Source organism: Daphnia pulicaria, chromosome 6 (assembly GCF_021234035.1).
Source record: "Daphnia pulicaria isolate SC F1-1A chromosome 6, SC_F0-13Bv2, whole genome shotgun sequence".
NCBI lineage: Eukaryota > Metazoa > Arthropoda > Branchiopoda > Diplostraca > Daphniidae > Daphnia > Daphnia pulicaria.
Window position 1 is genome coordinate 13,109,387 of NC_060918.1, and position 19,867 is coordinate 13,129,253.

Genomic DNA, 19,867 nt, shown 5'->3' on the forward strand with positions numbered 1-19,867 from the left:
GACAAACATTGTATAGGCTATACAAATACGGAGAAATACTCATTTTCTTTCTTCGAGGTTACATACGCTGACCATTTGTTCGAAAGACAAGCGACCAATAGTCTCTCTGCTTTCGGGTCGTTAAAATAGGACGAACCAAAAAGAAAAAAAAGGAAAAGAAAAAATTACAATAATAAAATACAATGTCTTGGGAAAGTAGCTGTGGCCATCGCAACGCCAAAGGTGTTGTGCCTGTTCGCTTCTAAGTAATTTCGGTAAAAAAAAAAAAATGGAAACGAAAAAATGCCCAAAAAATATGACAATATTATAAGACCTCCTCTTTTGCCCACCTACCGACCTCCCAATTAAATACTATAAAATCATATACATCTTTACAACGAAAACGGTTGACCAACAAGACTTTATATAACACTTTGTTCTATCGTTTTATTGTTTGATACACATCTTCTGGCCTTTCATACATTGGCATGACTTTTGGGTAAAAGGAAGAGAGAAATAATCGCTAGGAATCACGCATCGATTCGTTGATGGAATGTTTTTTTTTTTTCAACTTTTGGTTTATTGTTGTTTCTTTACTCGCAATAATTGCAAAATAAAATAGAAACTCCAACCGAAAAAGAAAAAAAATAACAATAAAGAAGAAACATTAATTCGAAATGTAGACAATAATTTACAAAAATGGGAGGTCGGTCGTCTGCTGACGCAAAACGGTGTGTCCTACGCGATCGTTAGCACGTAGGCCAGCAGACAAGAGCATATTCCATTGTTTCCTATTCTTCATCGCAATAACGGGTTGCGAGTGGGGGTACAAGTAGTCATGACTTTTAGAAAATTTTTAATCCGCATCAAGTGTTGAGGACGAATATAGTATGCACACACTTGATAAATTTGAGAGTATAATTATAAAGATTTTACGGGAAAATATACAAGTTTAGGCAAGTTAGGCAGTCAGCAAACCAAAAACTGACGTCCTAGATAAGATATGCCAGTCATCTGCGTCTATATTTATCAACCCAAAATTTCCTTGTATGGAATCAAGAGATTTCAACGGCTATTTTCGTGACTGGTCCAGTCCCGTCTCCGACGCCAGTATCACCAACTGGTCGTCAAAAAGTATCCGAGAGCCGAGAGCGGAATCTAACATAACATAACAGAAATGAATGCAGCAACAACAGGTATTTTGTTGGATTGGAAAAAATTTGCAGCCAAAAACCCAAAACAAAACCAACAAAAAAACAGACCATCTATATATATACACGTGTCCAAGTTGCGAAAGAGACGACAAAAGATCAAAACGGACTGATCACGACCTGTCCAGTACAGCAATCGTGACATTCAATTCTGTCCCCGCCTTATTATTCCCGCGGTCTTATCACAGTCTCTCATCCGATGACAAGGAACAACCGGCCACTCTGAATAAAAAACAAACGACGCAAAGAGAATTGTTGTGTGTGCCATTTACTTATCAAATATGTATACATGTAGACGGATTCCCAGACTTTTGTGCGCTGGGATGCCCATCGCGGGATTTTAAATAAAAATCGCGACCGGACCGCCAGAGCCACGTATAAATAAAATCTACGCACCGGTGAGCGCCAAGTCTATGAGCGCGGTCAGACGTCACCGCAGACGAGACGGTCCACTGTGCGATTCATAGACCCTCAAGTATACATGACATTGACGGATGAGATGATTAGTTGTCTTGGCCAGCAGAGTCGTTGATTGCATTCCTGTGCAAATTTAACCGCAATGCAGACTTTGTTCGAGGGGGGCGTTCACAGAAAGGTCGTGTGAGTCCGTCTTCAGTCTGTCGGAGGTTTTTTATTATCGAATATAACGCCATGGAAAACCGCCGTGAGTTTCGTACCTCGTGGCCGGAAAACAACAACAACAATTCAAATCCAATTCGAGTTGCACTCGTCAATAAATGTAATTCCAGTCACGATTTCCTCCTCCAGTCGAAACATCATTTTCTCTTTTTTGGCTATTTGGATAGCCTGCGGGCACAATAGCGCTCCTCCTCTTGCGTCTGTTCAAAACCTGGCTGTATAAGAAAAACCTCTTGTCCAAATTGTTGTAATCTTTTATTTTGTTTCTCTTCTTGTATCGCCCTTTCAACCGACCCAAACGAGTGACGATGTCTATTTATAGAAAGGACCGTGAAGAGATTATAGGCGCAGATCGCACACACACAGACTCACGCCGGCGGCAAAATCGACAATGTTAGGGTGCCATAAATATCATTTTGGAATAAGCGCTCCGAGCGACGTCTGATCTATAGAGTCTCTCTCTCTTTGCCTATAATTTTCGTGTTGTTGTTGTTGTGCATTTTGATTCTTTGTGTTTTCCAATTTTTCTCTTTTGCTCTCGCTCGTTTTTCGTCCTTGCGCTGCTCTGACTTTTCCCTTCCGCTTTACTACACCGGCCACCACTCGGCCATCAACAAACGATCTCTCTTCTGGAGAGAGGCGGGTTAGATTCCAAACATCGGCAACTCGCCTTAGATCTAATCTCTCTCTCAGGTGAATATGTTAATGTTTGATTTTTATTATAGCCAGTTATTGCGTACGTTCGGCTGTTGTGTACAGGCGACCATATATAGGCTGAAAGCGGCGACGTTATTTCTAATCTGAGCACAGCCCAGAGTTCTGGATCATTCCAGCTTTGAGACTTCACGGTTAAAATCTGTCGTGTAAAATTTCGCTTGGCTGGGATTTTTTTTTAGTTTTCGGAAATAACAAATAAAACATGAAATTGATTTGAGATTCTTCCTGGAGTCGGATATGTACATCCTTATCTGATTGTATAGCTCTTAATAATGCGGTTATATGGCTCGCAAATTAACAAATTGCGGACAAGGATATAGTAGTTAGCAGGAATAGCGTGCAGCAGTTCAGTCCGATGGCTATATAGTAAGTTTTTCCTTAACACGTGTCCCGCAACGTGAATGTGAAGGTTGCTGCTGTACGTATAGTTGTTGTTACGGAGCTGCGCCGACGGAACGATTTGGAACGGTGCAGACGCGAGGACATTGTTAAAACCATATTATCAAGTAAATATAAAAATGAAAAGACAGAAAAACTAAAGGCTATTGTCTTTGTCTCTTGTTGCACGAGTGCCCAAACACGAAAGGGGTGATCGATTCCAATTCGCCCATCTGTCCCTCGGCAAATGCAGACCATGGGCGGTGCAAACATCTCATTCCGACCCCGGTGGCAGAATTCGTACAACAACAAATGTTGTTCCCTTTCGATGCAGGAATTCCGAGTCGCATTATTATTCGCCGCGATCCTGTCGCCGGTGGTTCACCTCCAAAACAGCTGGACTATGTGGAATAAAAACCGAAACGTAATTTTTTTTTTTTTCCTTTTTCTGCGGGAAGGTGATCGACGATTTCGAACCAGGTGAAGAAAGAATTTTTTTTTCCTTCGGGCTTTTAACCGCAGCAATGTCAAAAATAACTTTGTCGATCAAATCAGGAAGAAAAAAAGATGGCCTCGTTGATTAATTTTTAAATATTGACATCGACAGCAGCAGCAGCTGTTTTGGGTTTGGTGAATATTTACCATCAGTTACGGATGTGTATCCATCCAGCTGGAAATCATTGTTTGGCCAAGAAGTGACCTCATTCTGCTATATTTCAAACGACAATCGATTTGACAGGAAGGTGAGACCTTGAAATAGTACTGTCTCTTAAGGTCGAAAATATGTTTTTGAGTGGAAAGCTCGTCTATACCTTTTATAGATATGGAGTAACGCCAACCCGAAATTTGTCTTTTGAAAAATCGCCACAAAGAAACATAAAAAGAACAAACAATCCGGAAAGAATGGTTCCATCTCTGATTTAGCAATTTTGCGCACATGATCGATAAAATTCGAATGGACTATTACAGAACATTTGGTGCATGTGTTCTTCGCCCTGCTTGGGATCTACTAGTTGAATATCTGAGAAAATCGTTATCATAAAATAAGATAAAGAGACAAATAGTAATCCCCCCTGAAGCCATGCTATTCGTTCACATCGTTGAGTAATAGAATTCTAAACCCTAAGCGCGTGCGATTTTAATTTTCTTTATCAGGATCAGGGTAGTGGTAATGCATTCATATCTAGCGATTTCATTTTATTACTCGGTACGGTTCAGGTGTATTGGCCTACCTCAATCGAAATGTTGTGCAAAGATTGAGCTGAGCAGCTAGCAAAACAGTGAACGTCCAGCCATCTATCGTCGATGGGATTAATGTAAAAAGGCAGAGTTTGAAAAAGATAAAACGAAACCAGTTATCAATGAAACACTCGCACGTACTTTATCTTCAATAAAAAGGGGCAATTTCAACGGATGTATAACACAAATGAGTATATCAAAACATGAGATTATCAACTGTAAATAAACGCAACCTGGAAATTAAATAGACGGCGGAGGATTTTGTTTAACTTTTTTCGACAGCCAAGAGAAAGAGAAATGGAAATTGACTTTTCATTGGAATTCGGGTTTCAGCTGCCAGATTCCTTGGTTGTGGATATCTCTAGTGAAACTGCACAGTTGGTTGAGGAGGGCACGGAAGAGAGGAGCGCCCCGAAGGGGGAGCTTTCCGTCAAACTCGCTGAGGATATCGGTCGTTGTCACTTGGCCAGGTGTGACACCACGAAAGGCCACAAAGGATCGAATATTTTCGGTCATGGTGTGGTAGTCGACGCCCGTGGCGAATTCCAACGGAGCCGATTGCGTTTCCAAGATTAGCGACTCTTCCTCATTGGCAGATCGGAAAGAAGAGCCTGCTGTACAGTCATCTGCACTGTTGCCTGGCAAGCCCAGCAACCGGTTCCTCGCTTGCATTCGACTGAGCAAATCTTGTGAACTGAGAACCGCATTCGAACTTCCTGGAATCGGCAAATCAATGGCATCAACAGCTCCAGGTGATTCTTTCGACATTTCCGCATGGTGTGATGAAGTGTAAGCGCCGACAGATGGAAGAACGGATTTCTTTTTGGCACCAAAGCGAGGCTTCTTCCTGGAAACGATCAAATAATACCAAGTAATAATACATAAAAACGCTGAGAGCTTTGAGCAATTTTGTACGTGTCTGTAGGGCCTGCAGAACGGACAGCTCCGCTTGTTCCAGTCCACGTAGGAATTCCTGCTTCGGCTCTGTAACAATTACGGCGAGAACTCTTCAAAACTTGGACCTAGAAGACACACCAATTGATTAGATCAAATATTAGAACGCCGTAATAGAAATGTCTTACAGCTTCTTTTGCGACTCGCTCCGCTTCACCTTCCACTAGCGCATAGTCTGGATCTCCGGCATCGATAATACTATCGTGGCGTAAGGCACTCATTACTCCTATTATCAAGGAAAACCAATAAAAAAATAAGACTTGAACAGTCGTCGAATTGAAAAGGATAATGCTACCTGTCTTGGCAAAGAGCCGTTGGAGAACATAGTCATCCTGGTTATTGGATGAAGTGGATGGAGTGCTGCCATCATCCAAATCGACAGCGACTGAATTGTGGCTACTCATTTTAACAACGTGTTTGACTTTCGCACCGTCAATTTTGATTCGCTTCTTTTCCTTCTTTTCTTTGGCTTCTCGTTTCTTCCGTCTCCGCTTTTCCTCTTCCGTCTCAGTCATTTTCGTCTTTTGTTTTTCGCGTTTGTCCAGCGATTTCTTCCATTCGAGTTCTCTCTTTTCCCTTTCCTTTTTCCACTGACGCATCCATTCGTCGTCGCTAGGCTTGTCCATTTTGCCGGATGGCGGCCCGTCGTGCGGATTGGTCGCCACTTCAGAACCCGTTCCCGCAAAGATCGCTTCAGTCTCTGTGCACTGGTTGTCGGTATCTTTCAGAGTGAAGAGTTCGTAGAGGTCGTTCGATTTGAAGAAACGTCTTTGCTTGGGATCCTTGAGCACACGATTGGTGAGATATTGCTTGAAAATTTGGCGGTGGTAGATCTTTTCTTCGATGGTGCCAGAAGTTAGTAAACGATAAATGGTGACGTCCTTTTGCTGGCCAATTCTCCAGGCGCGTTCACGGGCTTGGGTGTCGGTAGACGGATTCCAATCGGGGTCATATATAATGACTCGATTCGCACCTGTTCTTGACGGACGAGAATTAAATTAAAAATGCATAACGGTACCAAACAAGAGCAAATACGAGCAGACCTGTCAGATTCACACCCAAACCTCCAACACGTGTCGTGAGCAAAAAGACGAAAATATCTGCCGATTTGTTGTATTTCTCAATCATGGGCTGCCGTGATCCAATGCTGGTAGTTCCATCTAATCGTAAATAGTTGTAGCTTTGCTGTCGTATGAAGCACTCCAAAATATCCAACATCTAAAAACACGGTTTAAATTAAATAAAAAGTCACACCCATGTACGAAATTTATCTCGACACTTACCTGTCTTGATTGAGAAAAAAGCAAGACACGGTGGTTCTGTTCCTTCCAGATTTTCAATAGAGATTCGACGACTAATAATTTCCCTGATCTTTCGACACATCCAAACTGTTTCTTGGGGTCACTCTCGTTGAACTGATCGTGTATCCATTTAAAAAATTATTTTTGTGTTTTTATTCTCTTTATTCTTGATGAATTTACCTCTTTCTTACAACCAGGCGGTCCGCCGTCAAATAAATCCGGATGGTTGCATATTTTCCGCAAGTTCGTGAGGCCGACAAAAATTTGCAAGCGTCCATCAATGATGCTCTTGATTTCCCCGGAATCCAAATAAGTTTGGTACAACTGCCGTTGTTCTTGGGTTAAGCGGCAAAACAAAACCTGCAGTTGCAATTGTTAGAAAGCATCCAATGATAACGTGCAAATGTTGTATCCCACCTGTTCGTTTTTGTCGGGTAACTGGAGATGATCTTTGACATCAGCTTTCATCCTGCGCAGCAGATACGGATTGATGGTATCCCTCAAAACTGTAGCGCACTTGTAGGCAGTAGCCACTTGAACTTGAGATGCATTAGAGTAACCACCTAGATTGGGAAATATATGATTTAATAGTTTGCATAACCCAAGATTATCTGCAGTTTTACCTTGTGTAATGGGAACCGCGAATTGCTGTAGAAAAATTGGAAGGGTTCCCAACTTTCCCGGGAAAACAAAGTCAAACAGCGACCAAAGTTCCTTCAAATTGTTTTGCATAGGAGATCCACTGAGAATGAAACGGTGAGAAGTGCGGAACTGTTTGACCACCAAAGTCGCTTGAGCATCCGGATTACGAATCTTGTGTCCCTCATCTAAGATGACATAGTCCCAATCAAGTTGCAGCAAACGTTCAGAGTACTGCGGCACGCCTGTGTACGACGTAATGAGTACTCCATTGGTTGAATTGATGGATTTGATAAGGGCATCTCTGGTACCCGTGTGAGAACCAGATTCGTGAAGTATTGCAACTCGAATAGGAGGGTACCATTTGTGGAATTCTTTGACCCATTGGTGCATCACTGTAGCCGGAGTAATGAGGAGAACTGGACCGAGTCCGCGATAACTCGATAGCCGAGTAAGCAATTTGCTATGTGCCAATCCTGCGAGAAATGCTACTACCTGAATGGTCTTTCCCAATCCCATTTCATCACCGAGAATGCCACCACACCTTTGCAACCTCAACTCGTACATCCATCGGACACCTACCTATTTGAAAATATATGTTGTTAAATTTTATTGAATAAATTTTAAACTGCTTTTGACCAACCTTTTGGTAATTATACAGTTGATTCCAGATGGAGAGAGGTATTCGATAACCACCTTCGAATTCTTCACAATCTTCATTTTCCGTTTCGAAATGCGGGAGTACGGCTAGTCTTTCTCGGAAGTCGTTGATATTTCCATCGTCGACAATCCGGTCTGAAGTTTTCTTGGACTTTCTCTTTTTGGGTGTTTCTTCATCCTCAGAATACTCCCAATTACTATCATCAGTATTCCATTCTTTCTCAATTATTTCTTGTTTCCTCTTTTTTCTTTGAAGGCCCCCAGGCTTTTTGGGTTTGGGAGATTCTTCATCACTTGGAACATAATCACTGTCGGATTCATTTAAATTGTGATATCCTTTTTTTGATGATGTCTTGGTTGGTGATTTTGGGGCTACTCTTTTAACTATGTTTTTCCCCGGGCTAAGGTTCACAACAGATGCAGGGCTTTTGAGGGTTTTGCCCTTTCTAGTTGAAACTTTTGTCTTTACATTTTGGAGCTTTTCTTGTTCCAACATGTATTTTTCAAAGCTCGTCAACTCAGTAGTTTTGCCACCAGAACCTAGAACAGTGCCAAAAGGTGTCATTTGACCAAGCCGGACCATCTTTTCCTTTTCTGTTTCTTTCCGTATCTTAAGTGGCTTGTCAGCCACAGTTTTTTCCTTGTCACCATCTTTAGAAGCCAATATTTTCTTGGCATTAATAACTTTCTTGTGACGTTCTTGTTCCTCAAGTGCATCGTCAACTTGGCGTAGAATACTTTCTTCAAATTTCGACTGATCATACACGGTGATACCCAGAGATCTCAATTCCTCTGATTGATTTTCGATAGCTACACTTTCGATAATATCACGATTGATTTGAAAGTTGGGCAAGACTCGCGGGGTCTCATTTTCATTCACAACGGATGCAATTACACTCTCTGGACTTTCGTTAGGTTCTTCCATTTCAAAATAGACCGACTGTCACAAATCCAAACATGATCCAATCCACATTCCAAACACTCTACTTCGTCTGCAGTAAACTCAAGTAAACCAGGGTTGTGTGATTTCCGGAAATTCATTTCGAAACTCAAATTAAAAAAAAACGAGTTTCTTGGATTTCCAAATTTTCTTTTAAATAAAGACACTTTCAGTCGTGTACTTCTTCGAAGATCTGATACATTACACAGCAGATCAATCGAGCAGGGCATGAATTACTAAATAGTTTGACACTACAGATTCGAAAAGAAATCCGAAGGAAACAGCTGATAGTTGACGGGAAAAAATGGAAAAAAAAATCAAGAGGAATAAGTTTTTCGGCATAAAAAACGAAGGTAATAAAAAAGTAAAGAGTGTGAAACCCAAATTCAGGTGGGAAAGTGAAGCTGTCAGTCTGTTGCATGTTCCAGGTTACGAACAATTGCAGAAATACACACGAGAGGCTTGCACATACAAGTCTTTTTTAGACAACACTATTTCATTGCAATAGAAACACTTTCAGCATAGAGGAAAACAATTGATAGCCTTTCTTTCCGTCGTCGTCCATTTCAATCCGATTCGAGTTCATCAAAATAAGTTTAGGATTTTTAAGGGAGGGAGATTGTGAATAGTTGGCGCGGGAGCAGAGGGAAAGAGCGTGTCGAAAAAAAAAAAGAAAGAAAGTCACAAGATTATAAAATAGACTTGCAGACATAGAAGTAGGTATGATGGTGATGGAGAGAGAAGAAAAAGAAAAGTTTTACATTGACAAGATAATAGCTGGCTTGCACTTCTTTCAGTCCATCCGCTGTGTGTATCGTGACCGCCTCGATTTATCTTTCTTTAAACAGTTATTGATTCAGGTAACTGGAATGTTAATATAGAACCGCCAACCCGCAAATGTATTGAGATTTTTTCCCCTATACGTTCCAAACTTTCAAGCGGAAAAGAGAATAATCCGAAGCTAAAGAGCAAACATTCCAATTCCAATATGACGACACATTGTAAATTTTTGGGCGTTAATTACGTTCGATTCGGGTGGTTGTTTCTAATTTTTTTTTTTTTCAAATAAAGATAATATTAAAAATGATGATGCAGCATCTTGCGTTCTGCCGGAACTAGAGGACGATGAAGTGGGAGAATGATTCCATTGAAAAGAATGGGAAGAGAAAGAGTTTGTGTGGGAATTTGAAGCTGGCAAAGCGGGGGGTAAAATAACCGAGATGGGTTATTCGCTAGCTGAAAGTCCAAGGATCGTACAGTTTTTTTCGATTATTTCTTTTTTTTTTTTTTTTTCCTATAGTGAGGGGGAGGAGGATATTTTGACATCGGCCTACCTGCGCCGTTGAGGCACTGAAACCAAGTACAAGTCCTTTTAGTCTGTGACTGACTGGCAATACGGAAGAGTCATCATCGTCTCTCCATTCGTAAGTTGACCAATAAAGGAGAGTAATTACTTAAAGAAGTTATTTCAATTTCATTTTCTAAAAAAAAAAGAGGAAAAAATGAATCATAACTGTATAAAAGAAAAAGGAGGGAACAGATATAGAAAGTGAAAGGAAAGAAAAGACAGATAGGTGGGATATTAGAGAGATTATGCGGTTCCCTCCTCGGGCTCCTGGAGTCGAATCTTTTTTGACGAAGGTTCCAAAGACAATTCTTCTTGATCGACAACTGCATTGTCATCTCCTCCTATGACAGCATTGTCATCTCTCCCTCCGACGACAGCAGCATTGTCATCTGGTGCCACGACACTTGCACCATTGGTTGGTACGCCATCAGCCAGTGACGAATCGTGATCATTGGTGGTGTTGTCGTTGGTGTTATCATTGGTAGTATCATTACCGTTACCATTAGTCGTGGGCTCCCGACTTGTCTCCTCAGAATTAATCACCACCGATAAGGAATCGTTTGTTGCCTCAGAGGAATCCTCTGTATTGGCCAGCGCAAGCGGCCCGGAAGATGAATCTTCACTGTCTTTCCCATCTACAGCTGCAATAACAATCAGGAAATTTGTTAGAAAAGAATTGATTTTTAAGACAGTATCGCGATACCTGTAGGGGAACCGTTAGCAACATCACTCGATTTTGCCGTACCATTTTCTTTGCTCTCCTCTTCCAGACCAGGAATACCATCCAGCAGAGATGGCTCTAGCTTACGGGTGACGTAATGACACCAAAGGGCTAGTTCCACTCTGTGAGGGCTCCACGCACTGTTTTGGTTCTCGGCGTTGAGTCGGTCCACAACTGTTCGGATGTGCTGAACATATTTGAGGTATTCCTTAGCGGTGTAGTCGAGGCCTTCGATATCAGGGATTGCCATCAGGCACTCGTCGGCCATGAAAGGAGCTATTTCGGGAGCGGCAGCTGCCAAAATAGCTGCATCAACACAAGATAAGAAAATCATTAATCAACAATGTCTGCTTAATATGAAAAGAAACTTAATAAAAGTACATATTGTGAGTTATATACCTACTGTCATGTCAGGTCATTGCCTTCGTATACGACTTGGACAATTTGAAGTGACCCCATCACCAGGATTTAACAAAACAAAAACACAAATAACAAACAAAACTCTCCCATACCTGTTGCCATGGTTGTTCCAACGCCTTTCAAACTACTCAGGTTATTCAAAGCGGATTCGAGGTTGGGTAGTTTGCGCAGAGCTTTCCGGGTCTCGGTGGCCACCGCTTTGGGAGTGTTGATCATCACCAAGTTGATCATTTGCGAGTAAAATTTCCCTCTCTAAAAGCCCCAACACAAATTAAATCATCAACGTCAACCTTCCAGAAAACCAGAACAAAAAAGAGGAAAACAAATGCCACACTTTTGCCTCTAAACTAAAAAATCGATAATCAGCCCACACAGCCAGCGGACGAAAGAGTAAACAAGACATATAGAACATGCCCCGCGAAACTATAACCTTTCTTACCATCATAAAATAGAATCACTGACCTTTGCTCTTTTGTTTTCGCAAGTTGGAGAAAAGAACCGAAAGCTTGTAAACAAAAATAACACCCTTACCGGGATTTTGAAGGGTGGACTAATCATTGCAGTTAAAAAACAAAAGGGATGAGCCGTGGCAATTAGCAAATTGTATCTACTTTTTGGTGAATTAGATTGCGCTATTCTCTCGCAACAGATTTTACGAAAAATTTCGGCTTCCATTTTGGAGTTTAGCATTTAAAATCCAGAATAACGACGTTGAGTTTTCAAATCACCTGAAGCCGTAGCCGGCCCAACACCCTTCAATTTCGCCAAACTATGAATAGCAGACTCGATGCCTTTTTCGCCTTTAAGGACCATTTGTTTGAAAGCTTCACGGCTTTGGTCTTCAACTGCATGGGGCGTATTCAGTTGGACAAGATTCTGCAGCCGTGGTCTCCATTGACCTCTCTGTTTACACAGAAAACCAAACAACTCGAGGCAATCGCTAATCACTCAACCTTCCATTAACGAATTTGGCTCAATGGAACACAATACTAGTTATAATAGGCAAGTAGCATGTGAAATGAGAGAAAAAGCGGAAATGGTGGGGGGTTGCAACCCTAAGGAATATACATCAACGGCGAGCAGCACAGCACCGGGCATCAACCCGCATCGAACATGCTGCATCGTTAAAACCTTAATGGCGTCTTTTGTTTTGAGCTGGCACTGTGCTGATCGTCGTCACTGACTGCAGTGCTGGCACAAAGAAAAATGGTGCTGCCCACCAAAAAATAATGACAGAAAAACTAGCGAAGAATACCAAAACAATATTTTATGTTGAACAACATACCGTCAACTTCCATTTCATGCACTGAACCAGTTCGTCGTGGGTCAGATGTGCGTCTTTACCCCGAGCTCGAATTTTCTTGGGTAATTCCTCTTGATACCTGATGAAAACAAAAGCACAATATGAAAAAAAATTGAATGAACCACATGGATACTACACGCATACACGTGAAAAACTAATCGCGTGTCAAGTTCAAGGCTGTGAGCAGAGTATGTGAATGTGGGGATTTGTTGTTATGAATTCTCTCGTCTTTGATATGTGCCATAGTCGATGCGAGATAAAAATAAGGAACGGAAAGAGGGCCAAATGCGCGTCTACACTACGACGTCGAGCCCAAGTAAAAGCGGCCATTGAAATCGAGCGAGGTCGACGGGTTTCTGTAGCCTGGGGTAGTAGTCTATTCTTATTGATTTGGGGAGCCCGTGTGAAGGGGAGGGGGGGATCGAGTCGTGCATTTCATACGAACTAGTAGCTGACTTTGGAGAGAGTATATGCTGCCAGCCAGCCGTAACGAGACGACTGGAGAGTACTACTGTCACTGCAACTAAAAAAGCGGGTTGCATGAGAGTGTATCACGGAGCGGTCGAGAGATGAAAAGAGGGCCGTGAAGGAGAAGACAATTTCAGTGGACTGTCGGTCGGACTCGGCAGCGGATGGCCGAGCAAGAGACGAGAAAAATGAAAATAAGAAAAATAGAGTTGGGCGCGAGCAATGGAGGGAGACAAAGGAAAAAGAACGGAAAAACATTCTTGTCTCGGTTCCCGGGTTTAGAAATCCTCCCTTCCCTTCCTCTCTCTCAAGCCCAGCGACGCGGTCAATGACTGTGGGTTGGCTTCGCCTGCCATGGCGCTCGAGGCTTTGGCTCGACGACAAAGGAGGTATCGTTCGAAAGGCGGGCTAGACTAGCACGGGTCGTGAGCCAAAAACAGATTTTTGATTCTTACTCTCTCTATCAGCATAGTTTAAACAGCAGTTGTGAGCTCTTAACTAGCAACCATGAGTTGGGGGACACGTTTGACAACACACTAGCTTACAAGATGCACCCACGAATGAACAAGGACGCGAAGAGAGTAGAAAGACAAATTTACCATGCGTCGAGTTTCAGCAGGTCTTCGGGCTTCTTGAGTTTCTTCTCCTTGGCTTTAAGTTTTAAGGCTTGTGGGTAGAGAGTTAGGACAAATTCATACTGTTTCGAATCGCCATGAGTGAAAAAACTCCCCGTTTCTTTGACGGAGGCCATTCCTGTTTTATAGAGGACTGTCACTAACTCACAAGCAAAACCCAACACAAACTTCTCTCGACTCAACAGAACTGGTGGACTCGGAACTGTCTGTAACACAGGACTGTCGGCAACTACGGGTCTACCTTGGCTGCAGGCGCTCTCTATTCACAATTCGAATTTTCCTCGCTAGATGTCTGTTTACTACAGCATTGTCGCTTGCATAGCGTTCTTTCTATTAGATCCATTTTCTTTTTAAAAAATTGATCAACATTTTCAAATAATTTAAATTGTCAGTGTACAAAGGAATAATAACCTGCTTGTGACTTCTTTGATAAATATACCGCTTGAACTGAACAAACATTTCAATAAAAATTTTAATTCATGAAAAGTAAAAGATTATTCTTTACATAATACAACTGATTCAACAAGGTTTTATCCAATAAAAACTCAAGAGCTTGCCTCTCAAGTTGTTTTTCTAAAAACTAAATTTGAAAAAATGGGAGTATTTTTTGAATTTGGAATTTAGCTCAAATGAGTAAAGCGAACTGGCATCATTGTATTGATCAATTTTCAAAATTCTTCGATTTTCATTTTGTGTTCATGTGTTGTGTTGCTCGTGTGTCACTGTGTCTTCTCACTTACTACACTACTACATTTTTTAACTTGGCATTTTTCTCTACAAGTACTTACCTTCAGTCTTCTCCGTAATGGATATTAAAACTCGAGAATTAAAACGTGGACTTGATAAGTGTGAATCTGCTTTTTTCGATGACATGCCTATGATGATTACGTCTTCTCCGATCGAAGGAAAACAGTGTGAAAATCCTAGCCCTTTACCCTTTAGATATCCTCCATCTGAAGATAATCCTACCTGGTCTGAATTACTCTGTAAATTTCAAACTGTGAGGGATAGGAAAAATGGAAAAAAGCAACACATTTCTGTTGTGGAATCCACTACAGACACTGAAACATCTTCTTATCAGCCAATTGCAGAACATAAAATGAAGATTCTTGTGACCCCTGGTAAAAAAATTCAGGTTCTATCTAGCAGTGCTAGAAAGACACACTTTCGAAACCAAACTCCCAAGAAACCAACTTCATATTCTGTACTTAGCCAACAATATCGTCAAAAATGTGCAGATGAAGATAATGAAAGTGAGGAAAGCATTCAAACCATAAGAAACAGAATCCAGAACTCTGAAGATTTGTCAGTAAGAGATATAGAAAGGTATGAAAGAATTGTGAGGAAAGTGGTCAACCAAAACCAAATGAAGAAAGAAGCCTATAGTAGAACTCCAGTTGAAGATTCTGATTTGATGCGGTACGTAGAAGATCAAATTGGCCTATGCAATTTGTCACCTAAAGCACTTAGAATGCTGGAAAAGCAAAGCCAACATCAAGAAAAGAGATTAATCGGCCTCTCTATTGCCAAAAGAAAATCTGCAGCCGAAATACAGAACAAAATTAACAGTCAACTTATGGAAACCAAACAGCAGGTATGATGATCCCATTAATAAATATTTAATCACATTTCTCTTTCATTCCATTTTGGTTGTGTAGATTAAGAATAGAGAGGAACTTGAAACAAAACTTGTCAAGGCAGCTCACCTACGTCGTGAAGCTACCGTCACATCAACATTGTTCAATCAAGCTCATGCTGCTCGTCACCGGCAATTCGTCACCCAAAGCCGACAAAATAATAAACTATCACAACTTGAAAGAAAAATACAAGACGAAAAAATTAAAAACAGCACCCAGATTTCGAAGGTACTTCCGTTATTAATTCATTTATAACGCGTTTTGTTTGTCATATGAATCAACATTTTATTGCTACAGGTGGTTGGAGATGTCTGGAAAACATTTTTAAAAGAACAGTACAATGAGCTACGCAAGGAAGTTAGAGAGCAGAATCTTCAAAAAGCTGCGATGCTCAAAGAATCTGAAGAACAACTTGGACGTCTAAAAAAGAGGTAGATTCAAATTCGTGATAGAAAGTGGAAGCGATCATCATTAATTGCTTTACTGTAATACCATACTAGTTACGACGAAAAACTCAACGAATTGAAAGATATGGCCGCAACTAAAGGTGCCGAAGCCGGGATGGAAAAGAAGGAGATAAGCAGAGAAATTGAACGTATTCAACGAAAAATGGAGCACCAATTTCGAGAAGAATTCCAAACTTTGCTTCGTAATGTCGAGACAAAAGGAGACCATAAACGATTTATCAGGTAAAGCATGATTATCTTTATTGATTCATTTGAACACCCTCCAACACCAATTTTCTCTATTTATTTAGGGATGAGAAGGCGTCTCAACTGAAAAAGAAACTTCAGAAGGCAGATTATGTGTTTGATGTGTAAATTCAACTTGATTTAATGAAATTAACAAAATTATATGTTCTTTTTCAAATACAACCACTATATCAACCCCTTCTCTAGGCAGCATGTACGTACTAGAGTAATAAGCATACGAATTTAAAAAAATATTAACTTCATCACTTATTTCGAATGTAATCACACACGGCTTAATTCAAGCGGCGAGTGCCCTCACATGGCTTGCAGATGTATAAAATTGGAGAAATGTTTTGAGATTTGCACTGATTTCGAATAGTTTCCATCGCGCTTAATGCTTTATCAGTCTCAGCCTGCAGAAAGAAAGAAAATATTTAAGTAGTCTTCACTTTTTCAGAAATTTAAAAACGCACCAGAGCGACGACACATCCACCAAATCCTCCTCCAGTCATCCGAGCTCCATAGATGCCATTGATTTTACTCGCGATATCAACAATGATATCCAACTCTTGGCAAGACACATTGTACAGATCGCTTAAAGAGTATAATGAAGAAAAGAAATATTCAATCCGATCTCACGAACAAAACATTTTAATTTATGAATACCTGAGAGATTTATGGCTTCGTATCATACGCTGCCCAGCTTCAACATAATTTTTTTCTTTTAAAAATTCAACAAATTCCAAGGTATACTCAGTTTCATTTATAACGTGAAGAGCACGTCTGAATACTTCGGCATCTAACGACTCCTTATTTTCTACAACAGGTTAAGTATAAATCTGCTATCAAACTTTTATCTATTCAACCTATCAATTTTTATTTATCAAACATTGGTCTATACCTTCCAATGCTTTGCGACTGACGTCACACAGATACGCAGCGCCCAAAGTCTTAGCAGCTTGTTCGCATTGTGCTCGTCGCAACGGATATTCCGATCCTGACAGTTCGTGTTTCACCCCAGAATTTATGATCAAAATGCAAACACTAGGATCATCTAAAGGTATATGACGGCCTTCCATTGTCCTAAAAGTAATTAATCGTTCAATGTTAAGGAATCCATTAATGTTCGAATAGCAATACGAATTTGTATGGTTTACTTGCAGTTCAGTAAATAGGCGCATCCAGAGGTAGCGAATGTACATACAAATTGATCCATAATTCCACATGGACATCCAGCAAAAACATGTTCAGCTTTCTGACAAGCCAAAGCTTTTTCTTTCAAACTATATTTTAAAAAAATAAATAGAGAACCATTATTATTTCATTATTTAAGACATCAGAAACAATTATGATGTACCTTGTTGAAGGGCTACTTAATAATTCTTCCAGGAGAGTATAACTTGCAACTTCTATTGCTGCACTGCTTGAAAGTCCTGCTCCCACAGGAATAGAAGAAACTATCACACAGTCAAATCCTGTTTTGATAGGTCCTAGAGAATGAGTTAATTAAAAATAAGAACAATGATTTCAAATCAGTATTAACATTATAAAAGAAACAGTACCCTACCATGAAAACCAGCTACTACACCCTTAACATAATTAGCCCATTTTGGAGATCCAGGCTCAACTGCTATATCTTTAGAAGGAATGTTAAATTCAACATATTTGGGTTCATCAATCCCTTGGATTTTTGCATCTGTTTCAATTCTACATATTGAGAGTTCATTTAAAGATCCAACAATAACAGTTGCCATAGGAATTCCCTATGATTAAGAATAAAGTAATTGTCTGTTAGGCAATATATTGTGCAACACCAAAATATAGGGTTCATTTCATTACCATGGGCAAAACATATCCACCATTATAATCCACATGATCTAAAACAAAATAAAATAAAATAATGACAATCACAAGAGGTTTTTTTAGGTAATCACAAACAATTAACTTTCATATGAAAATATCGAAGTTGGCGGACTGAAAGTTATTCCCGGTTGAGTCTTAATATTATTCAAATATTGATCACTTACCACCTATTAAATTGACTCTTCCAGGGCTACAAACGAAAACGGAGGCTTCGTATTTGAATCTTTGCATAAACAGATCATTAGCTCTTTTCACGAGGGTCGGAATGTCTTCATTTTCATGAGCCATTATACAGTTTTTTTTTTCGATTTTATTGCTTTATATAATACAATACTTCGCTCTATTAGTCTTTTGCTCTGTGAATACAGCGCAACAGGTGTTCTAATTCTAAATCGCAGACGACCGTGGCGTGCATGAGTGCAAGCTAAAGGTGGAACCTGTTGGCGGAAGTCACGGTCAAATTCTTACTAATTTGTAATTTAGTAAATTTACACATATAATGAAAATTTGTAAAATTTATATTCCATCCTTGTATTTCAAATAATAAGTTAAAAACTTTAATTATTTTTAATGTATAAAATGAAGATTGCAGAGCAACTAGCAACTTAGCAAGCTTCACAAGTCTTATAGGCGTATTTAGAATGGGCAACCATGTGCCTAACGTAAACTAAATGGCGCGATTTTGAATTGTGAAATTTGCCCATGATTTAATTACGAAATATCTACATAACGTTAACCTAATTCGTGATCATACAGAACTGTGAGCGTGCTTTTGAGGGAAAACTTGACACCACATGATGTAAGTAGTTTTAGGGACTAGGGACTAAAACAGGAATGAATGGAAAAATTGAATTTTTCACAACTTTAAAAATTTTGTGCGGCGAATTGTATGATTGTTTTACATGAAATATGTCGAAAACTCCATAAGGCATAACCTTTTTAAGATATACGAAAAAATAAGATCATTAACGAGTCAATCGTAGGAAATTACCATACCATCCGTTGTATAGGAACACACAGCTTAAACATTGGGTTATATATGGAACGATAGCTTTATAAACCGAAGGCACATGAAAAAATACGATTTGAAAAAGAAATAGCAATGTCAACAGCAATAGCGCCGGTTCTTCGAATTTCCTTGAGATTCCGGCGTTAAGTAAAGCGTGTTTCCAGCAGCTTTGAAATTCAGGTCTAAATCACTTTCCCTCTTGATCCATTGTTGTACAGACTCTTTGAACACTTCACCTATGTTAACATCAGTTTTTGCACTGGTCTCATAGTACGGTGGATTTCCATGGTAGCTACACCACTGTTTGATTTCTTCTGCATGGACTGTTCGAGAGGCAGCACCAAGGTCAACTTTATTTCCAACAATAATAAAAGGATAGTCTTGAGGATCCTGAATATCAGCATAGTGAAGAAATTCCTGCCGCCACAAAGACAGATTGCTAAAGCTTGATTTGTCATCAAGAGCAAATACAAGAAGGCAAATGTCGGTACCTTCATCATAATGAGAACAAGGGAAAATAAGAAGGAATCGAATCAGCATAGTTAGTATTTAATTTAATATTTTACCCCTGTAAAAAGGTGTTCGTAGCGATTTAAACCTTTCTTGTCCTGCAGTATCCCAAATCTATTTATACAATGTTTATTTAATATGGAATTTATTTTGAGGAAATCTTAATTATACAACCTGCAATGTATAGTTTTTCCCAGTCAGAGCAAAATCTTTATTAAGAAATTCTACTCCAATGGTATGGAATGAGTTATCTTCAAATTGGTCATTGATGAAGCGCCCCATAATGCAAGTCTTTCCAACACCTCCATCTCCTAAGATCAAAACCTTCAGGACAGATCTCGTTTCCACTTGAGGTTTCCTTGGATTTGGCATATTCGTATCGAGATTATTCGTATATCACTCTATTTCCACCTAGACAGCTACAAAATAAATACATGCCTGTAGGATAGTTATTAATACAAAAAGGTTATAAAAATAAATTACTAACACCGAAATTTAATACGATCTTCATGAAATCAGACTGAAGAGTTTGGAACGACGATGAAAGGGGTGTAACTTGATTATGTTTACTTCCTGCTTCGTCTGCTCTCCTCAGTTGGTTTTG

General features: G+C 40.0%; 4 protein-coding genes across 4 annotated transcripts; 1 reads left to right on the forward strand and 3 right to left on the reverse strand.

Annotated features, from left to right (window-relative positions):
- Positions 1-4,279: 4,279 nt before the first annotated feature.
- LOC124341920 (DNA excision repair protein ERCC-6-like) lies at positions 4,280-13,732 on the reverse strand. Its single transcript, XM_046794876.1, is given in 20 exon segments — positions 4,280-5,010; positions 5,079-5,185; positions 5,246-5,343; positions 5,413-6,090; positions 6,161-6,335; positions 6,401-6,532; positions 6,599-6,778; positions 6,836-6,981; positions 7,042-7,639; positions 7,701-8,657; positions 9,682-9,702; positions 9,992-10,007; positions 10,295-10,646; positions 10,709-11,032; positions 11,239-11,398; positions 11,609-11,650; positions 11,653-11,696; positions 11,875-12,049; positions 12,432-12,528; positions 13,517-13,732. Coding segments are annotated over 20 exon segments (4,989 nt in total). The 5' UTR covers positions 13,669-13,732; the 3' UTR covers positions 4,280-4,475.
- Positions 13,733-14,220: 488 nt separating this feature from the next.
- LOC124341914 lies at positions 14,221-16,077 on the forward strand. The gene is made up of 5 exons (XM_046794869.1): positions 14,221-15,146; positions 15,211-15,417; positions 15,487-15,620; positions 15,690-15,878; positions 15,947-16,077. Exons 1-5 carry the CDS (start codon positions 14,358-14,360, stop codon positions 16,008-16,010), a joined length of 1,383 nt encoding a protein of 460 aa, XP_046650825.1. The 5' UTR covers positions 14,221-14,357; the 3' UTR covers positions 16,011-16,077.
- Positions 15,871-18,163, reverse strand: LOC124341915 (galactokinase-like). The gene is made up of 9 exons (XM_046794870.1): positions 17,909-18,163; positions 17,721-17,758; positions 17,449-17,644; positions 17,239-17,371; positions 17,039-17,164; positions 16,783-16,964; positions 16,548-16,698; positions 16,355-16,475; positions 15,871-16,294 (listed from the first exon to the last, which is right to left on the reverse strand). The coding sequence occupies exons 1-9, from the start codon at positions 18,030-18,032 to the stop codon at positions 16,175-16,177; spliced, it is 1,191 nt and encodes a 396-aa protein (XP_046650826.1). The 5' UTR covers positions 18,033-18,163; the 3' UTR covers positions 15,871-16,174.
- Positions 18,164-18,723: 560 nt separating this feature from the next.
- Positions 18,724-19,866, reverse strand: LOC124341917 (ras-related protein Rab-9B-like). Its single transcript, XM_046794871.1, has 4 exons — positions 19,751-19,866; positions 19,438-19,682; positions 19,320-19,377; positions 18,724-19,244 (listed from the first exon to the last, which is right to left on the reverse strand). The coding sequence occupies exons 2-4, from the start codon at positions 19,633-19,635 to the stop codon at positions 18,850-18,852; spliced, it is 651 nt and encodes a 216-aa protein (XP_046650827.1). The 5' UTR covers positions 19,636-19,682; positions 19,751-19,866; the 3' UTR covers positions 18,724-18,849.
- Position 19,867: the final 1 nt, after the last annotated feature.

What these genes read in the sequence shown, in the direction of transcription:
- LOC124341915 (XM_046794870.1), bottom strand. Translation starts at nt 18,032, where the DNA reads ATGGCTCATGAAAATGAAGACATTCCGACCCTCGTGAAAAGAGCTAAT. An exon ending in TGTAGTAGCTGGTTTTCATG is followed by an intron (nt 17,372 to 17,448) that starts GTAGGGTACTGT and finishes CTCATTCTCTAG; the next exon opens with GACCTATCAAAACAGGATTT. An exon ending in TTAAGTAGCCCTTCAACAAG is followed by an intron (nt 17,165 to 17,238) that starts GTACATCATAAT and finishes TTTAAAATATAG; the next exon opens with TTTGAAAGAAAAAGCTTTGG.
- LOC124341917 (XM_046794871.1), bottom strand. Translation starts at nt 19,635, where the DNA reads ATGCCAAATCCAAGGAAACCTCAAGTGGAAACGAGATCTGTCCTGAAG. An exon ending in GGAAAAACTATACATTGCAG is followed by an intron (nt 19,378 to 19,437) that starts GTTGTATAATTA and finishes TTGTATAAATAG; the next exon opens with ATTTGGGATACTGCAGGACA. An exon ending in ACGAACACCTTTTTACAGGG is followed by an intron (nt 19,245 to 19,319) that starts GTAAAATATTAA and finishes ATTATGATGAAG; the next exon opens with GTACCGACATTTGCCTTCTT.
- LOC124341914 (XM_046794869.1), top strand. Translation starts at nt 14,358, where the DNA reads ATGGATATTAAAACTCGAGAATTAAAACGTGGACTTGATAAGTGTGAA. An exon ending in ACAGCACCCAGATTTCGAAG is followed by an intron (nt 15,418 to 15,486) that starts GTACTTCCGTTA and finishes TTATTGCTACAG; the next exon opens with GTGGTTGGAGATGTCTGGAA. An exon ending in GACCATAAACGATTTATCAG is followed by an intron (nt 15,879 to 15,946) that starts GTAAAGCATGAT and finishes CTATTTATTTAG; the next exon opens with GGATGAGAAGGCGTCTCAAC.